This window comes from Melospiza melodia, chromosome 26, assembly GCF_035770615.1.
Source record: "Melospiza melodia melodia isolate bMelMel2 chromosome 26, bMelMel2.pri, whole genome shotgun sequence".
NCBI lineage: Eukaryota > Metazoa > Chordata > Aves > Passeriformes > Passerellidae > Melospiza > Melospiza melodia.
The window spans coordinates 1,971,501-1,993,637 of NC_086219.1; the positions used below are offsets into that span (position 1 = coordinate 1,971,501).

The 22,137-nt window shown below is 42.8% G+C and overlaps 2 protein-coding genes across 3 annotated transcripts; one reads left to right on the plus strand and one right to left on the minus strand.

Moving 5' to 3' along the window:
- Positions 1 to 224: 224 nt before the first annotated feature.
- On the minus strand, positions 225 to 11,638 carry SLC35E2B (solute carrier family 35 member E2B). 2 transcript variants are annotated; one of them, XM_063176804.1, is made up of 10 exons: positions 11,509 to 11,592; positions 10,326 to 10,831; positions 8,295 to 8,826; positions 7,168 to 7,303; positions 6,198 to 6,325; positions 5,243 to 5,363; positions 4,722 to 4,775; positions 4,405 to 4,477; positions 4,054 to 4,199; positions 225 to 2,754 (listed from the first exon to the last, which is right to left on the minus strand). In XM_063176804.1, exons 3-10 carry the CDS (start codon positions 8,608 to 8,610, stop codon positions 2,514 to 2,516), a joined length of 1,215 nt encoding a protein of 404 aa, XP_063032874.1. In that variant the 5' UTR covers positions 8,611 to 8,826; positions 10,326 to 10,831; positions 11,509 to 11,592; the 3' UTR covers positions 225 to 2,513. The 2 variants fall into 2 exon arrangements, with proteins under 2 accessions (XP_063032874.1, XP_063032875.1); XM_063176805.1 differs by lacking the exon at positions 10,326 to 10,831 and having other exon boundaries at positions 11,509 to 11,638.
- Positions 11,639 to 11,794: 156 nt separating this feature from the next.
- Positions 11,795 to 21,005, plus strand: LOC134429499 (uncharacterized). Its single transcript, XM_063176698.1, has 9 exons — positions 11,795 to 11,805; positions 11,958 to 12,039; positions 12,933 to 13,086; positions 14,033 to 14,178; positions 16,524 to 16,700; positions 17,658 to 17,771; positions 18,965 to 19,051; positions 19,863 to 20,010; positions 20,336 to 21,005. Exons 1-9 carry the CDS (start codon positions 11,795 to 11,797, stop codon positions 20,365 to 20,367), a joined length of 951 nt encoding a protein of 316 aa, XP_063032768.1. The 3' UTR covers positions 20,368 to 21,005.
- Positions 21,006 to 22,137: the final 1,132 nt, after the last annotated feature.

A 22,137-nucleotide genomic window follows, 5' to 3' on the forward strand; every position in this document is an offset into this window, starting at 1 on the left:
AATCCCAATCCCAAATCCTCCCAGGGTCAAAGAAAAACAATTTAGAAAATCCCAAAATGCTGGGATTTTTTAAAAATCATTTAAAATGATGGGATTTATGTGAGAGCAGAGCAACCTAAAGCAGAAATATGACACAAAACACACTTTTGGTATTTTTTGTAGTTATAGTTTCAAAAATCTCAGTGTATTTGGCAGAAAACAAATTAAAAAAAAAAACACAGAGCTCCACAGTCCACAGCTTTTATAAAAGTGACAAGAGTACAAAAGAAAACAAAATACCACAGACATATCACATACACAAGGATGAAAAAATTGGCATTTTTCTCCCTCAGATCTTTGGGGAATCTGCCCCAAGATTCCACTGAGGTGTGGAAATGTGATTTTACAGGAATTCCAATTGTAATTTCCTGATAAGCATTATTTTTACCACTATACATCCATGCTCCAACCTTCCAGAATAGTGGAAATTATTAAAATCCACTCAATTTAATTTTTGTTCCCAAAAAGTCCATGTGAATGTTTTTGTAGCTACATGTGTGCTTTTTTTTTTTGTCAAAACTGACTGTTCAAAAGGAAAATGAACTTTTAATCTTTGATCTACCACAAAAACCAAATTTCCTTTAAAAAAAAAGGAAACTTAAAAGCAGCAGAAATCAAGATTTGCCTCAGTTTATGGTTAATATTCCTCCCATCTGTCACAGATGCCTCTGAGATTTCTTTATATAATCAGAAATTAGATATTTTACACACAGGTCAGACTCATAACCCTGAGTTTCTAAAAGGCAGCCTTTTGTTGCACTCTTAGAAATAATATTTTAAAAAATCAGTTTCTTTCCTCATGCATAACAAAATGAAATTAAAACAACAAAATTGTTTTTTTACAGGAATACAGAGATTTGCCACCACAATTTTCAGTGGTTTTTAACCTCTAAGCAACTACAAATATTGAATTCAACACTCCATTTACACAGGGTATGTGTGTGAATATTTGCATTTCAGTTTTGTCAATAATGCAACATTTCCACATTAAATTTTTATATTTTAAACCACTACAAATCCTGGATTTGTAGGCAGCAGCTGGAGCTCACCACAGCTCACTTCCCACAGTTTGCTTCAGTAAAGTTGTTTATTTTTGGGAGAGAAAAGGGTGGGAATCCCAATTTACACCGGGTATGTGTGTGAATATTTGCATTTCCATTTTGTCAATAAATGAACAGAATGCAGTATTTCCATATTACATTTTTATATTTTAATCCACTACAAATCCTGGATTTGTAGCCTGCAACAGGAGCTCACCACAGCTCGTTTCCCACAGTTTGCCTCAATAAAGTTGGTTTATTTTTGGGAGAAAAGGGTGGGATTTCCAATCCCTTTTGGAATTATGGAATCCCCTGAGTGGGAGGGGACCCACAAGGACCATCCAGTCCAACTCCTGCCCTGCAGAAAAATCAAAATCCACCCCAGAATCCCTTCTGGTGCTGTCACGATGCTCCTGGAGCTCTGGCAGGGTTTGGGGGCCCTCAGGGCTCGGGGTGGGACAATTCCCTCCTTGGACTCTTCCATCTCTGCACCACAGCTCAGGAAATGCAGAGAACATCCAGAAACTTCCACGAGGCACCAACTGCATCCCTCTGCCAGCAGAACTCAGTGGTGGGGCCCCATTTTCACATTGTTTGGATGGGGAAGGACAATTAAAGCAATTGTTTTAATTGTTTTCCCACAGGACACCAAAGTTCTTCCACAGCACAGGCCTGGGTGTGATTTGGTGTGAGACACAACAATTTGGAGTCAAGGAGAGACAACAAAGGCCAAGTTTGCCACGTTCCAGGTCCTCTCTTTGGGGCATCAGGTTCCCAAGGTTTTTCTGGATCCTTCCCAGCTCCTTCTTGCTTCAAATCCTGGGTGAGACCAGCCAGGAACTCAGAGGAATCAGAGGAACAACCACAACCAGGAGGAATTCAGGAACTCAGAGGTACAACCACAACCAGGAGGAATTCAGGAACTCAGAGGAACAACCACATCCAGGAGATTTCAGGAACTCAAAGAACCAGAGAACAGCCACATCCAGGAGGGTTTCAGGAACTCAGAGGAACCTGAGGAATGTCCACATCCAGGAGGATTTCAAGAACAGCCACATCCAGGAGGATTTGAGGAACTCAAGAGAGGGTGATCTGAGGAACTCAGAACAACCCCATCCAGAAGGATTTGAGGAACTCAGAGAAACTTGAGGAACAGCCACATCCAGGAGGATTTGAAGAACTCGGAGAGGAGGATTTGAGGAACTCAGATGAACCTAAGGAACAACCCCATCCAGGAGGATTTCAGGAACTCAAAGGAACATCCACATCCGGAGGATTTCACGAACAGCCACATCCAGGAGGATTTCAGGAACTCAGAGGAACTTGAGGAACAGCCACAACCAGGAGGATTTGAGGAACTCAGAGGAACCAGAGGAACAGCCCCACCCAGGAGGATCTCCATGGAGCCACACTCAGCTGTTTATGATTAACCCATTAATCGTAGGGTTCCAGCTCCTTGGGGACGAGGGGCTCGGTGTCCTCGGCAGGCCCTGAGGGCTGTGGGGCCATGGCCAGGCTCTGCAGGGTCTCCTGCTGGTGCTGCTTGGCCTTGTTGTAGAGCAGGACGCCCACGGTGACCAGGACGGTGCCCACGGCTGACAGGCTGGTGATCTTGTTCCCAAAGACAATGATGCTGAGCCAGATGGACAGCGCGTGCTTGACAGTGCTGGCAACGCTGCGGGGACAGCGGGGACATCAGGGGACAGCAGGGGGTGTGAGGGGACACTGGGGATGAGGGGGGCCATGAGGGGACAGCAGGGGATGTGAGGGGACACTGGGGATGAGGGCGGCCATGAGGGGACAGCAGGGGATGTGAACGGACATTGGGGATGTGGAGGGACATGAAGGGACATTGGGGATGTGAGGGGACGTGAAGAGATGTGAAGGGACATTGGGGGACATGAGGAGACAGCAGGGGACATTGGGGACATGGGGGCACAGCATGAGGGGACATTGGGGATGTGAGGGGACAGCAGGGACATGAGGGGATGTGAGGGACATTGGGGATGTGAGGGGACGTGAAGGGATGTGAGGGGACACTGAGGATGTGAGGGGGCATTGGGACGTGAGGGCACAGCAGGGGACATTGGGGATGTGAAGGGACAGCAGGGACATTGGGGATGTGAAAGGACATGAAGGGACACTGGGGACTTGAGGGGACATTATGGATGTGAGGGGACATTGGAGACCTGAGGGGAAATGAGGGGACATTGGTGATGTGAAGGGACGTGAGGGGACATTGGTGATGTGAGGGGACATCAGGGATGTGAGTAGGATGTGAGGGGACAGCAGCTCTGCCACATCCTGGCTTTGATGTCAGCCTTGCCCCTAAACACCATCAAATTCCACTCCCAACCCCAACACTCCATGATTTCCCTCATTCATTTCTTTGCAAAAACCGTAATTTTCCATTTTTTTAGCACCACCTGAAATTCCACTTCCATCCCCATCCATCCTGGAATTCCCCTCATTTATCTCTTCACAAAACACCTGTTAAGAATTCCTTGTTTTTTTAAACATCACCTCAGATTTTTCCAACCCCAACCATTCTGTGATTCTCTTCATTGATTTCTTTGCAAAAACCTTAATTTTCCACTATTTTAGCACCATCTCAGATTCTACTTCCAGCCCCAACCATTCTGTGATTTACCTCATGAATTTCTTTGCAAAACACCTTTAGTTATCCTTTTTTTAAAACACCACCTGAAAATCCACTTCCTCAAAATGAATATAAAATAATGTTCCCGACCAAAAAATTATAAAATAATGTTCCTAACAAAAAAATTATAAAATGGTGTTTCTGGCCAAGAAAGAAATTATAAAAAAAATTCCTGAAAAGGAATATAAAATAGTGTTCCTGACAAAAAGATAGAAAATAATGTTTCCTGATCAAAAAATACAAACCAGTGCTCCTGATCAAAGAAAATTAAATAATATTTCTGATTAAAAAATAGAAAATAAAGCTGAATTTTACCTGAAAGTGACAGGGGAGATTTTGCCCATCAGGGCATAGGCTGTGACACTCTGCAGGTGGAACAGGACTCCATCAATCAGGAGCAGAATTACAATGTCCTGGTTGTAGCTGAAGCTTCTCCCACTTTTCCCAATCACAGGCACATCCTAAAATGTCAAAAAAAAACCAAAACAAAAAAAAAAAAAAGTAAGTGTTCATTTCATGAGAAAAATCCAAAAATTATTTTCACCCAACTGTTGGAAGCAGAGAGTTTTATATTTAAATTTTAGCCCAAAAACATACAAGACATTCAGATCCTGAAATTAATTTTAAAAAATCCCTAAATTAAGTAAAATAATGAATTCAAATTACCATGAAAAAGATCCAAGCTGGAATGAGCATAACCACAGCAGCAGCACTTGTGTAGAACTGAAGCTCTGGGGCTCTACAAAGGGAAAAAAAATTAAAATAAGATTTTTATATAAATATTTATATTTTATTTATATTTCTATTTTTAAATATTTATTTCTGGGAGTTCTGAAGCTTGCAGTGGGAGCTCAGGGAGTTTTCTTACCCTGATAAAATAATAAAGATGATCAGATTTACACCTTGGTGCAATAAAATGATAAATATTCAATTTATTTATTCATCCATAATAAAACCAAATCTGAAATATTTTGAATACTTACGAAAATCTGTATTTATCTCCACTGAGCAGTTTTTTGGAAAAGACGTTTTGCAAACTAGAGAAGAAAAAGAAAAAAAAATTAAATATTAACAAAAAAAAATTTTTAAACGTAAAAAATATTTAAATGTAAATTTTTAAAATTAAAACATTTCGAAAATTTTTTAACAATTAAAAAAATTAAACCCCACCATTTAGCTGTATTTTAATTAGGACAAATCAATCAATTCATCAATCCTCAAGTGGATAAATGTTTCTACAATAAATGTTTCTCAGGTGGATAAATGTTTCAACAAAAGGAGTTTGGGCTAATGAAACTTTATTATTTAACCTCAATATGCTGTTAGATATAAGAGAATAAGTAAGAATAATTTATATCTTTAATAATAAGACTAATTGATTTAAAATCCATTTTCAATACCAACATTTGAATGCACTGTACACAATGAGCCGTGTTAACCAATTTCCCTTCCTCTCCTAATTAAATTAATTGTGTTCCCCCATCGCAGAGCTGCCAGTGCTCACCAGTCCATGATGTTGGTGGACAGGGCTGCAGAGAAGCCCAGGATGTTGAAGCTGATTTCGGTGGCTGTGCACAGAGCCAGGCCCCCCATCACAGGGATCAGGGACAGATTCACCAGCAACCCTGCAGGGAAAAGGGACAGAATCATTATTTGTTATTTTTGTACTGGAGAGAATTTGAAATCCCCAACAGCAAGTAAAAAGGAGCACACTGAACTTCAGTTTTTTAAAGCCACAATAATTTCTTGACAGAAAAATAACAACAATTCCCTTCCACCAAACCCTTTAAATACTATAAATTCATTGTAGATTCTTCCAGATTCATTTATTATATTTTATATTATATATTTTATATATGTTATAGATTATATATTACATATTATATATATAATATATATTACATATTTTATATATATGTTATATATTACATATTATGTATATTATATATAACACATTGTATCTATTATATATATTATATATAATATCTATTATATATATAATAATATAGTATAATAAAATATAGTATAAGATTATATGATATAACATGATATAATATATAATGTATAATGTATAAAATATACAATATATAAAATATGCAATATATATAGTATGTAGTATATATAACATGTACTATGTAGTATATAACATATAGTATGTAGTAAATAATATATATGTAATATATAATATATAATATATAATATATGATATATAATATATAATATATAATATATAACATAAATATATATAATATCACATATAATATAATTTATTTATATAGAATACATAATGAACAATGAATATCAAATAATGAATATTGGATAATAAATATTGAATAATGGATATTTATATTCTCTATTATATTATTATGTCATATTTATCATATTTTATTAATTTGAGTGGTCAGATTTCCACCACAGCCAGTTAAGAAGAGATTAATTAATCTCATTTCAGGCCTCACCAGTGTATTCCCCCAGAATCATGCGGGACATGATGACAGTGAAAATGGGAGCTGAGCTTTTCACAGTCTCTGCAAATGACACTGCCACATTCTTCAGGCTCACCAGCCCCAGCACCACTGTTGCAAATCTGCAGCAGGAGAAAAATCACAATAAATTAATTTTTAAAATGAATTAATTCATTACTGCACCAGAAGAAATTAAAATAATGCTTCAGGAGCTACTCTTTGGCACTCAGCATGAAAAGAATTGCACTGAAATTTCTCCTGCACCTGCAAGGTCAGATCTTTCAATGTGGCTTAAACATTATTTATTTAAAGCAAATAAAGGCACTCTTGGGCAATGTGGAATGTCTTTGGCTGCAGAGTGCATTTCCAGAAAACAAATTTACTTTTTAACACACTCCAAGGTTCAAGTGAGCATTTTTTAAGTCAAAGTTTTCAACAGGCTCAGTTAAAAAAGTGAAAATCTTCTAAAAACCAGAAATTCACCAAGGAAACTTCATTTGCAGTTATCCATCTTTACTGTAAATTAGATATGCTCATAATTACCACTGTTTAAACTCTGAAATTAATTAAATTTATCACTTATTTGATTTTCTTTATCAGTTTTGCAGGGCAGAGGAAACAAAACCAGGCATTTTTATTCCCTCCTCCACCACAAACTAACACAATCCCAGCACCCAGCAAATATTTACTTTTCAAAAGATAAATTTTAATAGCCTGGATGACTTTTGAGGCAAAAGGCTGATAAATATTAATGCACTAAACAAACATCAGCCTCAACAGAGAGCAGGGAGAAAGTAAATGGAAATAGAAGTGAGGACTGAAAAAATGGGCCAAAAAATTGAAATCTGGGTAAAGAACAACAAATAAAAATAAAATTATTCTGGGACATTTCACAAGAACAGAACTTTGGCTTGGAAAAGCAGAAATATTAGCAAAGATAGAGCAGGGAATGTTTTTTATTTACCTCATTAATCCAACAAAGAGCATGATCATGATGAAATTTGGGGGGTAGGAGATTCTGGTCTTGTGCTGGTACAGACAGCAGGGGACAAACATCTTGATGCAGCCAATGAAGGTGGTGGAAAGCATCTGAACAGCACCTGAAAAAGGATCAGAGAGGGGAAATCGAGTCAGGTCACAAACTGGAACAAAACAAATCAACTGTCATGGGAAAATCTCTTACACAAACCTCTCTGTGGTGGTTTTGGCAGTGTGTGCTTTATATATTCTCACTAAAGCCCTTTATTTCTATAAAGCAAATGTTTATAAACCTGGTTCACAGATAAAGTGCCCTTTGTTTGCCTCTTAAGAAGAAAAAAAAAGAACTAAAATGGCCATTGCTAAGAGAGATAACCAAAGGTAACTCTTGCACTGCACAGTTCAGGAGAGTATCAACAATTTACTCAAAATTTGACTTTTTGTTAAACCCTCCAGCACAGAAAACTAAAAAAATTACTTTTTATTTTTCCTCTTAAAGCTCCTCTACGAGGAAAATTTCATCTTTCAGCAAGTGGAGGAAAGGAGAGTGGCAGAAACCACTTCAAAGGTCAAAATCCCAAGATCCCTCCCCACACCTTCCAAACCAAACATTTGTCACTTCAACTGAACCATTCTCTCCCTCAGTTTTATCTGGAATTATCAGTCATAGGATGACAGGACTTTAAAGGCCAAAATCCCAAGTTCTCAGCCCAAGATCCCTCTCTGCACCTTCCAAACCAAACATTTTTCACTTCAATTGAAGCATTCTCTCCCTCAGCTTTATCTGGAATTATCAATCACAGGATGATGGAAATTTAAAGGCCAAAATTCCAAGCTCCCAGCCCCAAATCCCTCCCCACACCTTCCAAACTAAACATTTTCCACTTCAATTGAAGCATTCTCTCCCTCAGCTTTATCTGGAATGACCAATCCCAGGATGATGGAACATCCTGAGCTGGAAGGGATCACCCAGCCCAACTCATCCCTGCACAGACACCCCAAAAACCCCTCCCTGTTCCTGCCAGCATTATCCAAACACTCTGGGAGTTTTTTGGGGGCTCCCATTCCATTACACAAACCAATTTCCCCCGGAATTCAGGAAGAGCAGGGTACCAAGCATGCTGGGCTCTCCCTCCAGCAAGGACAGGATGTATTTGTTCAGGAACAGAGTGCAGAAGCTGAAGAAAAACCACAGAGTGAGGTAGATGAGGGCGTGGGAGCTCCAGATGCCCAGGTCGGACTCGATGACCGTGGTCTCTGTGATTGTGATTTTCAGCACATTCTCCTCTGGCAGGCTGTCACTGCGAGCAATCACAAATTTCTCACTCCTGTTAGCAAAGAGGGAGCCCAGCTGGAACAGGGATTTTCCTTTTGGCTTCTCCTCCAGCTGGGGAGGGCTCGGGGCCTCCGGGGTCAGGGCGCTCGTCATGGCGAGGTGGAGAAACAAATATTTCCTAAATATTTCCAAAATATTCTCTGTCCTTCACAAGCGAGGCTGAGAAAGCACTCGTTGAAATAAAAATGTCATGTGGTCAATGCTTCATCTCCCAGGGGCCTGCAAAACTGGGTTTGGTCCTTCAAAGAACATCTTGGAGGAATAGAAACTCCAAAGGATTCTTCATGTAGGCTGCTCCATGTTTTCTGCCTAAAGGGGGGAAAAAGGGAAAGAAAAAGTGTGATGTTTTATATCCCTAATGCAGCAAATACAGCACATTTCACCTACACTTTATGAAAGATAAAGAGAGTTCTGTAATCCCTCAGGCTGGATTTTGAACTCCTGATGTCTTCATGCCAAGATTAAGCAACAAGAACTAATCTTAGGGAGGTTTTTTATTCTAAAATAACACCCACCCACCCACCAGACTTGGTGGTTTTATGTCCTTTTCCCTCTGGAGCACCTCAACACAGCCTTTCCAATTATAACTAACTCCTCTTCCAGGTTCCACAGGGCCTTTGATCTCAGTCTGCCTTTAAACACTCCCCAGGAAAACCTTCCCAACCCAGCAAATCCAGGCAGGAACCTCTGCCCTTCAGACTAATTAACCTGTAATCAACCTGAGCAAAGACAGCAATAATCAAGGGCTGTAACCCCAGTAATCCCAGAGCTACCCTGGTACATGTATCCAGGTGAAAAAAGTAGGGAAATATGACCAAGAGCTTTCCAGAGTGGTTATCTATTTAATTACATGGGAATAATGCAATATTCCTCATTTTACCACACCTTCCAATCCAATATTAGCACTTACAACTCATTCTTAATGCCTTTTTAACAGATTTGGCAGCAAAAGGCATTAAATGATGTGCAAGCAGAGCATTTTCCTTTTATAAATTACACAAAACGTGGCAAGTTACAGAAGCAGAGCAGAGGGAACAACAAAACCACCCTGTGAAAGAAAGAGAAATGCAAGAGTTCTAACAAAGCTACTGCACCTGCCCTGATCTTGCAAACAGTTCAATCTTTTTTAAGATTTTATTTTTAAGTTTTTAAACTTTTATTTTTAATGTTATTAATGTATTAATTATTATATATAAATTATTAATTAATTTGATTTTTAATGTTTAAATGTTCAATGTGGCATCTCAAATAAATAACAAAGAGACACGAGGAGTTCAATATCTGGTGTCAGTCTCAGTATCCTACACAGCAGCTGCTTGAAAAGTGAAATTTTCCATTCCTCACATTCTCTGGTTGCTACAGCCATGCACTGAAGATTTCCATCTCCCTGCCCTTATCTCTTCCCATTTTTCCAGGAATTCATGCCAGCAGCACACTGAGGAATGGGACCCTCTGAAATGATCCCATTAAACCACAAACTTGTGCTGACCCAGTCTAACACAAAACTCTGAAAAAAGAGACACGTTCTCCAAGAGAATTTGCTCAGAAAAATGGATTCTTGACTCCTCCTCCTTTTCCAGGTCATTAAAAAAAATAACCCTCTAATTCAAAACAGTTAATTAATTATCACAGTTTTTTTTCTGTTTATACAAGTTAATTAAAACCACGGCCAATTAAGCACAACCAAAGCCCTGCCCTCAGCAGCGCTGTGATATCAGATTTGATATCAGCTTTGATATCGCTGATTCCACACACGGCACGGAGCAGAACAGCAAACAACAACAAAATTACCCCCCTAAATTACTGACCTGCTGGCTTTAATCAACTGGAAAGTCTAAATGGGCTGAAAGAGTTCTCCATCTGGAACTAATTCAGTCTTCCTCCCTCAAGGCCAACCAGCAGCTGATGTTTACCAACAGATGAAAACGTGGCAGCGCTTGGCACTTGTTTCTCTTGGATTACTCACAAAGAACCGGCAGTGTGAGTGCCTCTCACCCTCCTTGTATCTTCTCCAACCCTTAACTACACTCCTAGTAACAATTATGGTGGAAAAAATAGCCACGGATAACTTTGGAAAGTCGGCTTTTCACAAATAGAAACTAAAGCTAAATGTGCTGCAAGGGCTGGAGAAGCTGAGGCTGCTGTGACAGTGAAAAACCAAAGGTTTGTGTCCATGACCCTTCATCTGTTATGCTAAAGGTCACTCAAACACTGCTCCCAACACAGCAAGAGCACAAAATCCAGCACCCTGAGCAAGCCTCGCTCATTAACACCGCTCACTGATGGCAGGAGAGCATCCCAGATGTTACATACACTGCAAATAGAACAGAAGAGGCTGAAAGGCTGAAACAGCTCAGCCCTTTGTGCCATCCCAGCTGTGGTTCTGCTCACCCACTGCCAGAGCCTTCCCTGCGCATTCCCGACCGCGCTCCATCCCCATCCCCATTCCCGGCGCCCGCAGCTCCCGGAGCATCCCCCGCACATTCCCAACCTCTCTCCATTCCCATTCCTATCCCCGTTCTCATTCCCGGTGCCTGCAGCTCCCCTCACACCGCAGCGGCTTCGGAGCCCTCCCGGGATCACCGAGACCCTTCCGAGCCATCCTTCGGGCCCGGGGGCTGCCAGCACCGCCATCCCCCTGCCGGGCCCGGCTCGGATCCTCCTCCGCCGCTCTCATCCCTCCCTCCATCCTTCCCTGCATCCCCGGAGCCCTCAGCGCATCCCGGCCGGCACCTGCGCTCCGCGCTCGCTGCTGCCGCAGCCCCGGCGCTTCCACGGCTCCGGCAGCACCGGGCTGGGCAGCACCGAACAACGGCAGCACCAAGCTCTGATAGCACCAAGCTCTGGTAGCACCGGGCTGGGCAGCACCGGGCAGCGGCCGCCCATCCCGTGCCGTGCCCGGAGCCCCGCGCTGCAGAGCCGGTCCGGCCGCGCACCGCCGGGCCCCGGGCTCGCCCCTTTGTCCCCGCGGCGGCGGGGAGGCCATTTTACCCAAAGCACGAGGAGACCGAGCCGAGCCGCGGGGGTTACGGGGCACTCGCTGCCGGGTACAGCCGCGCACAGCGCCTCGCCGCGGGCCGCCCCTCCATCGAGCCGGGCGGGCTGCCCAGCGCCGACGGGACCCCCGGGGCGGAGGGGCGGGAGCGCGGCGGCCCCGCCGCCCGGGAGGAGCCCGGCAGCGCTTCCCGCCCGTGCCGGGGAAGTGACGCGGGGCGGGCCGGCCCCGGAAGCGCCGCCGGGACCCCTCCGCAGCCATGTAGGGCCCGCGGCCGCCGCCATGGACGGCAGGTACGGGCGGGCCGGGCCGCACCACACGCGGCGCGGGGGCGCCTCCCCGCGCTCCCCTGGAGGCGCCCGTGCTGGGGATGGGGGGTCGCGGGCCGTTCCCCCCCGCGGTGGGGGTGGTACGGCCCCTGACGGCCCCGCTCTCTCTCCCACAGCGGCGCCGCGGCTGCGGCGGGGCCGAGCGTGCCCAACCTCACCCCGCGGCACCGGCAGCTCATCCCCACGCCCTGCGGTCCCGTGAGTACATCGCCGCTGCTGCCGGCGGCTTGCCGCTGTCCTCCGCGCTTCTCTGCCCCGGGGGGTGTGGAAAAATATGGCTTAAATCCGCTTGCGAAGTCAGGTCAGCTCGCCGAGGCGTGGCACAGCTCTGCTGACAGCACCGTAGAGTGTCCTGAGCTGGAAGGGACCCTCAGGATCACTGATCACCCCCAAATCCCCCCCTGGGCACCCCTGACAGCTCCTGCAGCTCTGGCAGCCTCTGTGCCTGTTCCTGGGCAGTGCCCAGCACCCTCTGGGGGATGAACCTTTCCCAAAATCCAACCTGAACCCCCCTGGCCCAGCTCAGGGGTTCCCTGGGGGTGTCCCTGTCCCAGAGCAGGGATCTGAGCTGTCCCTGCAGCCCCTCAGCTCCCCCTCAGTCTCCTCCAGCTGAACAAACCGAGAGTAAATCCCTGCCAGGATTTGCTCCACCTGAAATATTTTAATAAAAGAAGAGAAGGACTTTGCCTTCCTGGGAACACTGACCCTGTATTTACAGTTTTCTAAAAGTGAAAGTGTGGGAAGTGTTATTTCTGACAGGTGTGTATGTGGGCAGTGTCCACGCCGTGGGTTATAACACGATGGCCTGTCAGGCACAAAGCCAGGCTGTGGGTATACCTTTATTTCATAATTAATCTCAGCCTAGATAGTCCTGGTTTATACCCACGACTATCTAGGCTGAGATTATTTTTGAAATAAAGTTACACTTCCCCCTTCCTCAGCAGTTTGGGAGTTTCAGTTCAATAGTGGAGTTTCTCTTCCCAGAGGAAACCCTGCACTGTCTCATTTACCCCTCTCACCTCAATGTAATTTTTAGGAACAACAATGAATTTATTTTAGGTGATGTTTTAAAGAATGTTCTCCCTTTACAGATAAAACCATGCTCAGAGCTCTCATTCCCTGTGAAGATCTACTTCTGTGTCACTATTTTGTCCCTGCTGAGTGTCATAGGGCTGACCATCGAGACCCTGGTGCGCCAGGCTGAGGAGGATTTCACCATTTCCTTCATTCAGCTGGTTGGAGCTGGTAAGAAACCCGGTTTGGGTGGAGGAAATAATGAAAATAATTAAAATAATAACTAAAGTAATAATAATGAAAATTAAAATAATGAAAATAATATTGAAAATAATAAGAAGAATGTTTCATTTAGTTCAAATGAACAGCTAGACATAATGTTCAGTGTGGTATTCATAGAATGACCCAGCTGGTGAGTTTTCCTGCAATAGCTGAACATCCAGTATCTCTTATATAAGAAACTTGAGTTGCTGCTTAATTACAACAACATCATTATCCTTATTATTGTTGTTATTACTGTATTTATAATGACACTTTGGATAATACACTGCCATTTTCATGGTGGTGCTTCACAAACAATTTAAAAATCAATAATTAAAATGAGATAAAATTAAAATTAAAACAATTAAAATTAAATACGTGAAATAAAATTAAATAAATTAAATATTAATTTTATTTAATTTTATTACATGTATTTATATTTATATATTTATAAATATTTATATATATGCACATGCATGTATATATTGTATATAAATATATATACAATATATACTTATTGTATAAATATATCTACCATATATATTGTATATATATTTATATAGACACATGTATTTATTATACATGAAATATATGTGTCTATATGAACATATATACATATTTATATATATATTTATATTTACACATGTATTTCATGTATAATAAATTAGAATTAAAATTAAATAAATAAAATAAAATTAATTAATAGAAGAAGAAGAAGAAGAAGCAACTAATAATAGCTAATTATTTAATTTCCTGTGTGCTGAACACAGCAGGGAGTGTTTTACTTACGTGGCTCAAGCTCCTTGGTAAGAACCCAGGCCGGGGAGCCTCGGGGCCCCTCTGAGCCCTGACTGTGGGTACAGAACTGGGATTTTGCCCCTGTTTGAGCTGGCACTGCTGTTCCCTCTCTCTGCAGTGTTCTGTGTGTACTATGTGAGCAGGGGCATCCTGCAGGAGAACCGCCAGGAGCTCGTGGTGTTCGTGCTCTCCATCCTGCTGCTGATGCTGCGCTCCATCATCAACTTCACCCTGCTCCCTGCAGGCCAGAAACCTCAGCTGCTGGTCAGTGCCTGTCCCTAAAGCAGCTCTGCCTTCCCCCAGAAACCTCAGCTGCTGGTCAGTGCCTGTCCCTAAAGCAGCTCTGCCTTCCCCCAGAAACCTCAGCTGCTGGTCAGTGCCTGCCCCTAAAGCAGCTCTGCCTTCCCCCAGAAACCTCAGCTGCTGGTCAGTGCCTGTCCCTAAAGCAGCTCTGCCTTCCCCCACTGCCTGGGGCTGAAAATGCAGAAAATGCAGCGTGGGGAAGGCAGCATGTCTGTGCTAACACAGATAATTTTATATGTACTTTTATATATTTATATGTAAAAATCAAATATATATAAATTAATATATCTTGAAAATCAATTATTATATATATTTTAAGTATACTTTTTAAAATTTATTATATATTTGAATACACATGACTATATATTTTTATTACATATACTATTATATTACTATTTTATTGCATATACTATTATTTATACTATATATAATAGTATATATAGTATACTATATATATACTGTTTTCTATATGATAATTATTATATTTATCATATATATGTATTATATTCATATATTATGATAAATACATGATATTCATGTAATATGATATGTGATATTTTCATATATTTGATTTATTATTATATTTTTATATATTTGTTATATTGTTGTTTATTTGTATATTTGTTTTATTATATATATGATATATTCTTTTATATTTATAGGATTGTGTTTATTTATTGTATATTTTTATTTATTATTATTTCTATTATATCTCATATATAATAGACAGAAATATTATATACTGTGTATAATAGAAATATATATAGGTAGAAATATATAGCTAGATCTAATAGATATATATATTATATATTTGAATTTATTTGGTATTTTTGTATTTAAATTTTTGTATTTAAAATACAAAATTAGGTGGGTTTTTTTATTTGTTTTTTGTATTTTTGCATTTCTTATGTCTTAATGTATTTTTGTTACTGATAACAGAATCAGGCTGAGTTATCCCTGCTGCACAACAAAACGTGCACAGCCACAACTGCAAATCTTCTCTGAGCTGGTCTCTGAGTTTCCTTATGGCAGCACCCAAAAATAACAGAAATATCAAAGAATTACACAAAATTTCTGTAGAATTTATCCTTCCCTTCACCTACCCTGCTTCAGCTTTATCACTGTGGAATGTCTGGCTGAAATAAATAAATGTAACCTAGGCTAGGCATTACCCAGTGCTCTTAAATGTGATTTATGACATTTCTGGGAGCCTGCAAGGAAAGTGATGCCACTCCAGGTTATCTTGTTTGCATTTCATAGCAGTAAAATTCATTAAAAACAGTAAAATTCATTAAAGGATTGATTTCTAGCCCTTCCTAAGGTTTCTAGTTCAATTCCCACTTGCTGTGCTTCCAGGAAGTGCTTTCTTTTTATCACATATTTCTCCAAAAGCTGTGAAGTCATCCAAAAATTACTGTTCAGGAGTGGCAGCCAAGCCAGGGAGAGGGAGCAAAGCAGCTTTGCCAATTCAGTTTCTTTATAATTCAGTTTATTTATCATTCAGGTTATTTCTCATCCATTTAAACTCACTTCACCTGCAGCAGGCTGGGTTGGTCAGGCCAATAAGGAAAATATATCAAAGAAATGCAGGTTCCTTTTAAGATGCACAGCCAAGTCAGTTTAAATATTAAACAAGAACTTCAAAGGAAAGCCTGCTATAAATGTGAAAAGTAATTTTGGGGTTTTTTTACTGCTCTGACTGTAACTTGGATTACTGTAACTCTGCTTCCTGAGCCAGAATCATTTCTATTATCAATATTTTCTATCAGTGTAACCTATTGTGTTTATGGGGCAGGGAGGAGTGATGAACCTGACTTCATGCTCTGAGGGCTCATTTATTATTTTATGATATTATAATATATTAAACTATACTAAAGAATACAGAAAGGATACTTACTGAATGATAAAAAGATAATAATGAAAACTCCTGACTCTGGAGTCCAGACACAGCCTGACCCTGACTGAGCCAAAGAGTGAAAACAACTCCCAGCAGAGCCCAATAAAACAATCACCTGTGGGTAAACAATCCCCAAACACATTCCAAAGGAGCACACACAGGAGGAGCAAATGAGATAAGAATTTGTTTTCCCTTTTTTCTGAGGCTTCTCAGGGAAAAAACCCTGGGTGAAGGGATTTTCCCAGAAAACATGAATGTGACAGTGACCCTGAGGGACATTTTACCACTTGAGCTGTCCTTAAAGGAGGAATTTTCTTGCTAAAACTGTGCTTTTAAAACATCACTTTTGGGTTTGGGAGGAACCTGGTGCTGATCAGACACATCAAATGCTGGTGTTTGCTCCCCTCAGGCCCGTTTTGTGCTGATCCTGCTGGTGGGATCCTTCGATGTCATCTGTGCCCTGCTCCTGATGCAGAGCCAGTCCATGATGGCATTCAGGGTGGGGGGAGCCCTGGAGAGCCTCCAGGCCCAGTACTTCATGCTCAACCTCTGCTTCTCCATGCTCACCTTTGATCTGCAGGCACAGGTACAGAAATTCCCTTCTTTCCTTCTTCCTGATGATACCTTGGGCTGGCTGAGCTGAATTATTCCTTTCCAAAATCAGCCCTCTCTCTTACCTTTATTACATTGTGGTGGTGTTCACAGAGGATGAGGGAAGAGATGAGGATCTGACTCCATGTTTCAGAAGGCTTGATTTATTATTTTATGATAAATATTATATTAAAACTACACTAAAAGAATAGAAGAAAGGATTTCATCAGAAGGCTAGCTAAGAATAAAATAAGAAAGAATTATAAAGTTTTGTGGCTCAGACTCTGTCTCTCAGCTGACTCTGATTGGCCATTAATTAGAAATAACTAACATGGGCTAATCAAAGATTTACTTGTTGCATTCCACAGCAGCAGATAATTATTGTTTACATTTTGTTCTTGAGGGCTTTCAGCTTCTCAGGAATAAAAATCTTAAGGAAAGGATTTTTCAGAAAATATCATGGCTACATTATATTAATAATGGTTGTAGCTCCATATGCTTGTTATAGCTTAGCTAAAATCCATCAGAATGAATCAAAATATATTTCATTGTTGTCCTGCACAAAAGGAGCTGATTTTGGGGAGGTTTATCCAATAAACAATTGCATCCAGGAGCTCCAACACCCCTGAAGTGAGCAAGGCTGTTCCTGCCCATCTCAGCCTCCAGGCTCCAGCATTGAGGAAATGATTCTGGAGTGGGATAGGGGAACTTGACCAGCAGGGCAGTGAGACAGAAAATGAAATTACAGCTGGGGGAAGTGAGCCCAAGAGCTGTTACCTCTGTAAGCACCCCTCACCCTCATTTCCTGCAGCTTTACTTGCTCTGTCTGCTGTGTTATACAGGGAATGACCTCTGTCCCTGCCTGAGGAATAATTCAGCTTCCAGACCCAGGGGGTTTGTGGCAGATATTTTTTTTCCCAAGAGTGATTCCCTGCAATGTTTCCTCCCCCAGCTGTGCCTGTGCATCCTCCTGATCAGCCTGCACGAGGTCACCCTGCTGCACAACATCATCTCAGCCACAGGCATGGTCTGGGGCTGCCTCAAGGTCACCGTGGGCATCACTGCAGTGAGTGGCACCTGCAGGGGACACCAGGGACACAGCAGGGACACACTGGTGTGGCACTGCCCAGGGGAGGGAGAAGCAGAGCAGCAGCAATATTGAAGCCAGGCTTTGTTTAAATCTGTGTCTGAGCTGAGCACAGGGAGTGAAGCAGTCACCTCATCATTGGGCCATTCTGAGGGATGTTTTTAGTCTCAGTCCTTGATCGCTTCAGTGAAATCTGGAGGATCACACTGGCTTCAATATTTCTGCCTCTCTGCCAAGGCTGGGTGAAACTGGGAGCAGTTCTCAGGCCTTAAATCCTTAGGAACCCACACCAAAAAGATGAGGGGTCCTTTGTTGGGGCATCTCCTTCAAAGCTCAGGGACAATTTCCAGGTTAACCTGGAAGATTTGTGAACTTGAAATGGGATTTTGAACCTTCTCTGAAGTCCTTAGCCTCTCTTCCAAAAGTGATTGCAGAATCAGGGCCAAAGTACATCAGATAAGTGAGGTTTTTATTACCAGGAAGGAGTTGAGGGGTTTTTGGGGGTGGATGTTGGTTTAGGCTCCTGGGCTGTTTGCTTTAGTCATTCACACAAATTCCTGACAGCTGAAATACAGCTCCCTGTGTGTTTTGATGGCTTTCTTGCTAAAATTGTGCTTTTAAAACACATCAGTTTTGGGTTTGGGGGGAACCTGGGGGGATCAGATGCATCAAACCCAATCCTGACACTGGCACAGTCACTGCTCCCACCCCAGAGGCTCAGCTGCTTTTCCTTCCTTTGCTCAGACCTGCCCTCCCAGCCCAGGGCTGCTGCAGTCCCTTTCTTCCTTCCCAAGCCCCCGGGGGAATTGTGAAATGAAATTCCCCTGGCACTTCAATCCTCTTGCTTCTCCCACATTTCCCTCCTCACTGACTGCACTTCTGTGTGGCAAAAAGAAAAGTGGAGAAAAAGCCTCAGGGAGCTTTCAGTCTGTTACCTGTGAAAACACTCAGCAGCTAGAGAAAATCTGAGTGTGCCCAGAGAGAAAGGTCAGGGAAAACAGAGCCTGAAATTCCTGCTAAAAAACTCAGAGGGAGAAGGGAAGTGGAGAGCAATGCTAAAATTCAGAACTCAGCTTAGCCAGCGCTTGGAATACAATGAAAAATCAACTATTTGTAACTTTTTTTAGAATAAATAGCACCTTAAAAAAGCTGTATCTCACCTTATTTTGCAGATTTTAAAAGAGCTGAAGCCCCTGGTGTGGGTGTTCCTGATCCAGAATGTGCCTGAGGTGGTTTATCTCACCTACCTGCTCTACACGGTAAGGGCAGCAGGGCTGGGGGCCTCACCCTCATCCTCCTCAGGGCCAGGGTGTTGCTTTGCCCTTCCTGCAGCTCCTGCTGGATTTCAGGAGGGCAGAGCCCATCCTGCCTCTCCAGGATCAGCTCTGCAGCACAGGGATGAAGTCAGGTTGCTCCTGAACTGATCAGAGGGAGGTTCTGGGAGTCCCTGCAAAGAATGATGAGGGAAAAATGAAACAAATTCTTGTTCAAAATACAAAACTCCTCAAAAATACCTCCCCTCCTTCACACGAGCCTCAAGTGGTGCCAGAGAATTTGACCAGGGCTCAGTTGTTGTATTTTAAACAATTTCTTAGGTAGCACCCACAGCTAAGGATCCTGCTGTAGCCAAAACAAGGCAGTGCAAGCCCAACAAAGTCCAGTTTGGGGCAGGTTTTTGGCTCTGTAACACTGATAAAACCTTTATCAATGAGCACCTCCCACCAGATGTGAGAGAGGAGAGCCAGGCTGGGCAGGGCTGGAATGCTGAGAGTGCCAGTGCTGCGAGTCCTTCCCACCCAAACACCCAGGGATCATCAGCCCCCCACAGCCTCATTTATCACATGCAGCTCCCCATTACTGCAGGCTGTTTGAGCTGGCACAGCCCAGCAGGACTCCACACTGTCTGTACACCATGAAATCAGAAAACTCAGCTGGTTCCAAAGTCACCTGTTGGGTTTCTATTTTGTCTTTTCCCCCAGTTCCTACCTGGTGACTCCTCTCAGAAATGCAGCTGCACGTTGTGGCTCCAAGGTTTTGTGGTGATGGTTTGGTGTCTCCCTTTTCCTGCAGGTGATCAGGGAGTGGGGCAAAGGCAATTCTTACACCCTGGAAGCTGCTTTCATCACTGGCTCCTGCATTTCTGTCACAATCAAATCTGTTCTGCTCTGGGCTCTGCTCCACGTCTACCGCAGCTTCGGGCAGGGGCTGAGGGAGAGAAGTGAGTACCCAAAAACGCCCTGGGGAGGTGGAGCTGTTCTGTCCCAGTCACAGGGAAATCCTGAACAGATCCCAAATCAAGCAGCTCTGCAGCCCCAGAGCTCAGAAGTTGGGTGGGACAGATTTGGCTTTTCCCTGGCAAAGCTGATGCCAACCTGAGCAAGAACTGCTGCTGTCTAAAAAATCCCACCTGTGTGGGCAAATCTCTGCTTGCACTATTTCTGTCACACACAGTAAAGCCACTGATGTGGCACAGCCCAAAGCTCCTGTCCCCAGGGTCTCTGAGCCCTGCAGTGCTGCTGACTGAGCTCCCTCTCTTCCCACAGTGTTTTCCTCCTATGGAAGGATCGACTCCTGAGCCCTCCCTGTGCAGCTCCCACAGAGTGAAGCCACCCCAGAGCTCCTGCCCTGCCCTGTGCCAGGATGGAGCAGGGACAGGAAGGTGTCACTTGTGTCTTGGAGCAGTGCAGGTGGGCCAGAGCTTAAAGCAAAACCTGTTTGGGGAATTCCCAGCTGGGACCAAGCACCTTTCACTGCTTTTCCTGCTGCTCTGGAAGCACAGGGGGTCACACACAGGGGGTCACCCCTGCATGTGAGCTGCTCCTTTCAGTGCTTTCTGCCTGGGCAGACACAAACATCATGAAGGAAATTTGCACTCCCACCCTCTGTACCTGAATTCAGAAGGGGATTGTGCTGCCCAGCTTGGATCTCCTGCAGAGCAGCTCAGCCCTGATGGTTTGGTGACAGTGGTGTCCCCTTTCTAAGGCTTCTTTTCATCCTCTGGCTTCAGAATATTTCCATTATTTTTTGTTAACCCCAGCTACACATGGAAAATGCTCCCTGTAAGCTCAGCCCTCCTCAGTGTAACCAAGGTGCCATTTCACACCAGGGGGACTGTTACAATTAAGCCTTTAATATTGTAATTTAAAAGTTTGGTATTTTATTGACTGGAACCTTTAACTACTGGCTATTTTGTAATAAAGCATAAGCACAGTTTGTGTTTGGATAATTATTTCATATGGAACAGCACCAATTCAATGGGAAATCCCTTCCAAAACTCAATAGGGAAGAGGTTGGGACTGGAATTCCTGGGTGCTGTGGACATTGGCACTACACTTCTCTTCAGACACTGCAAAAAGCAATTAAAATTAAAAATTTATCTCAGCTTATTAGGGAGGTTTACAAGGATTCTATAAAACTGCTGTAATTTTTTTCTCCTCATCCTGACCATCTAAATCACAACCTGTATTACAAACATGTATTTTTCTCATCTTGCTCTCCTAAACCTGACTCAAATCTCCTTTACCTGCAGCCCCAGGGAGGCATTTAGAGGTTAATGTGTGACAGAGCAGCAGCTGCCTCTGACTTCACCCCACAAGTGGCAGCAGGGATTGGTGCTGGAAGAATTAAACATTTAAACATCCCAACAAAACCTTTGCAGTCCTTCCCTCAGCCCAGCCCAGTGGGAAACCCTTTCCAAGGTTCCTGGTAAAACAAAAACTTCACTTCAAACCAGCTCCTTTACCTGCAAAAGGAATCTCCTTGTCAAACAAAAACTCCATTTGAGGGCAGCTCCTCACATCCCTCTCAGCTGCTGGAATGAGTTACACATTAATTATGAAATCAAAAAATTCATTAATCTCAATTCCATGGGAGAAATGCCCAGAACTTCATCAGAAGTGATGAAATGTACCTGAGGAATTTAAACCTCATTTGCAAGTGTGCTAATACAAGTGTGCCACAGGCATTTCAACCCCATTTTTAACCCTGAACTTCCTGGATATAAGTTATCAGATTATTTGACCAGCTTATCTGACCCTTATCTATTTGACCCTTATTTATTTCACCCTTAACTATTTCTTTCCTCATATTTCTGTTATTGGGCCTTTAAAACAGAATTTAATGCAGCCCAGCTGGTTGTACACAAGATTTGTTTCAAGCTGCACAGCAAATCCAGCAATTATTTTAATATTTTTGAGGAAAACCTGGTATCAAACATTCCAAAAAAAGCCCTGGGTGTATTCCCACAAAGAGATCCCACTGTCCCATGAGAAATGTCAAATTCCCCACACAATTCCAAGCAACTGATTGGGAATTCACTATTTTCTATTCTCCCCAGTCAAAGGGC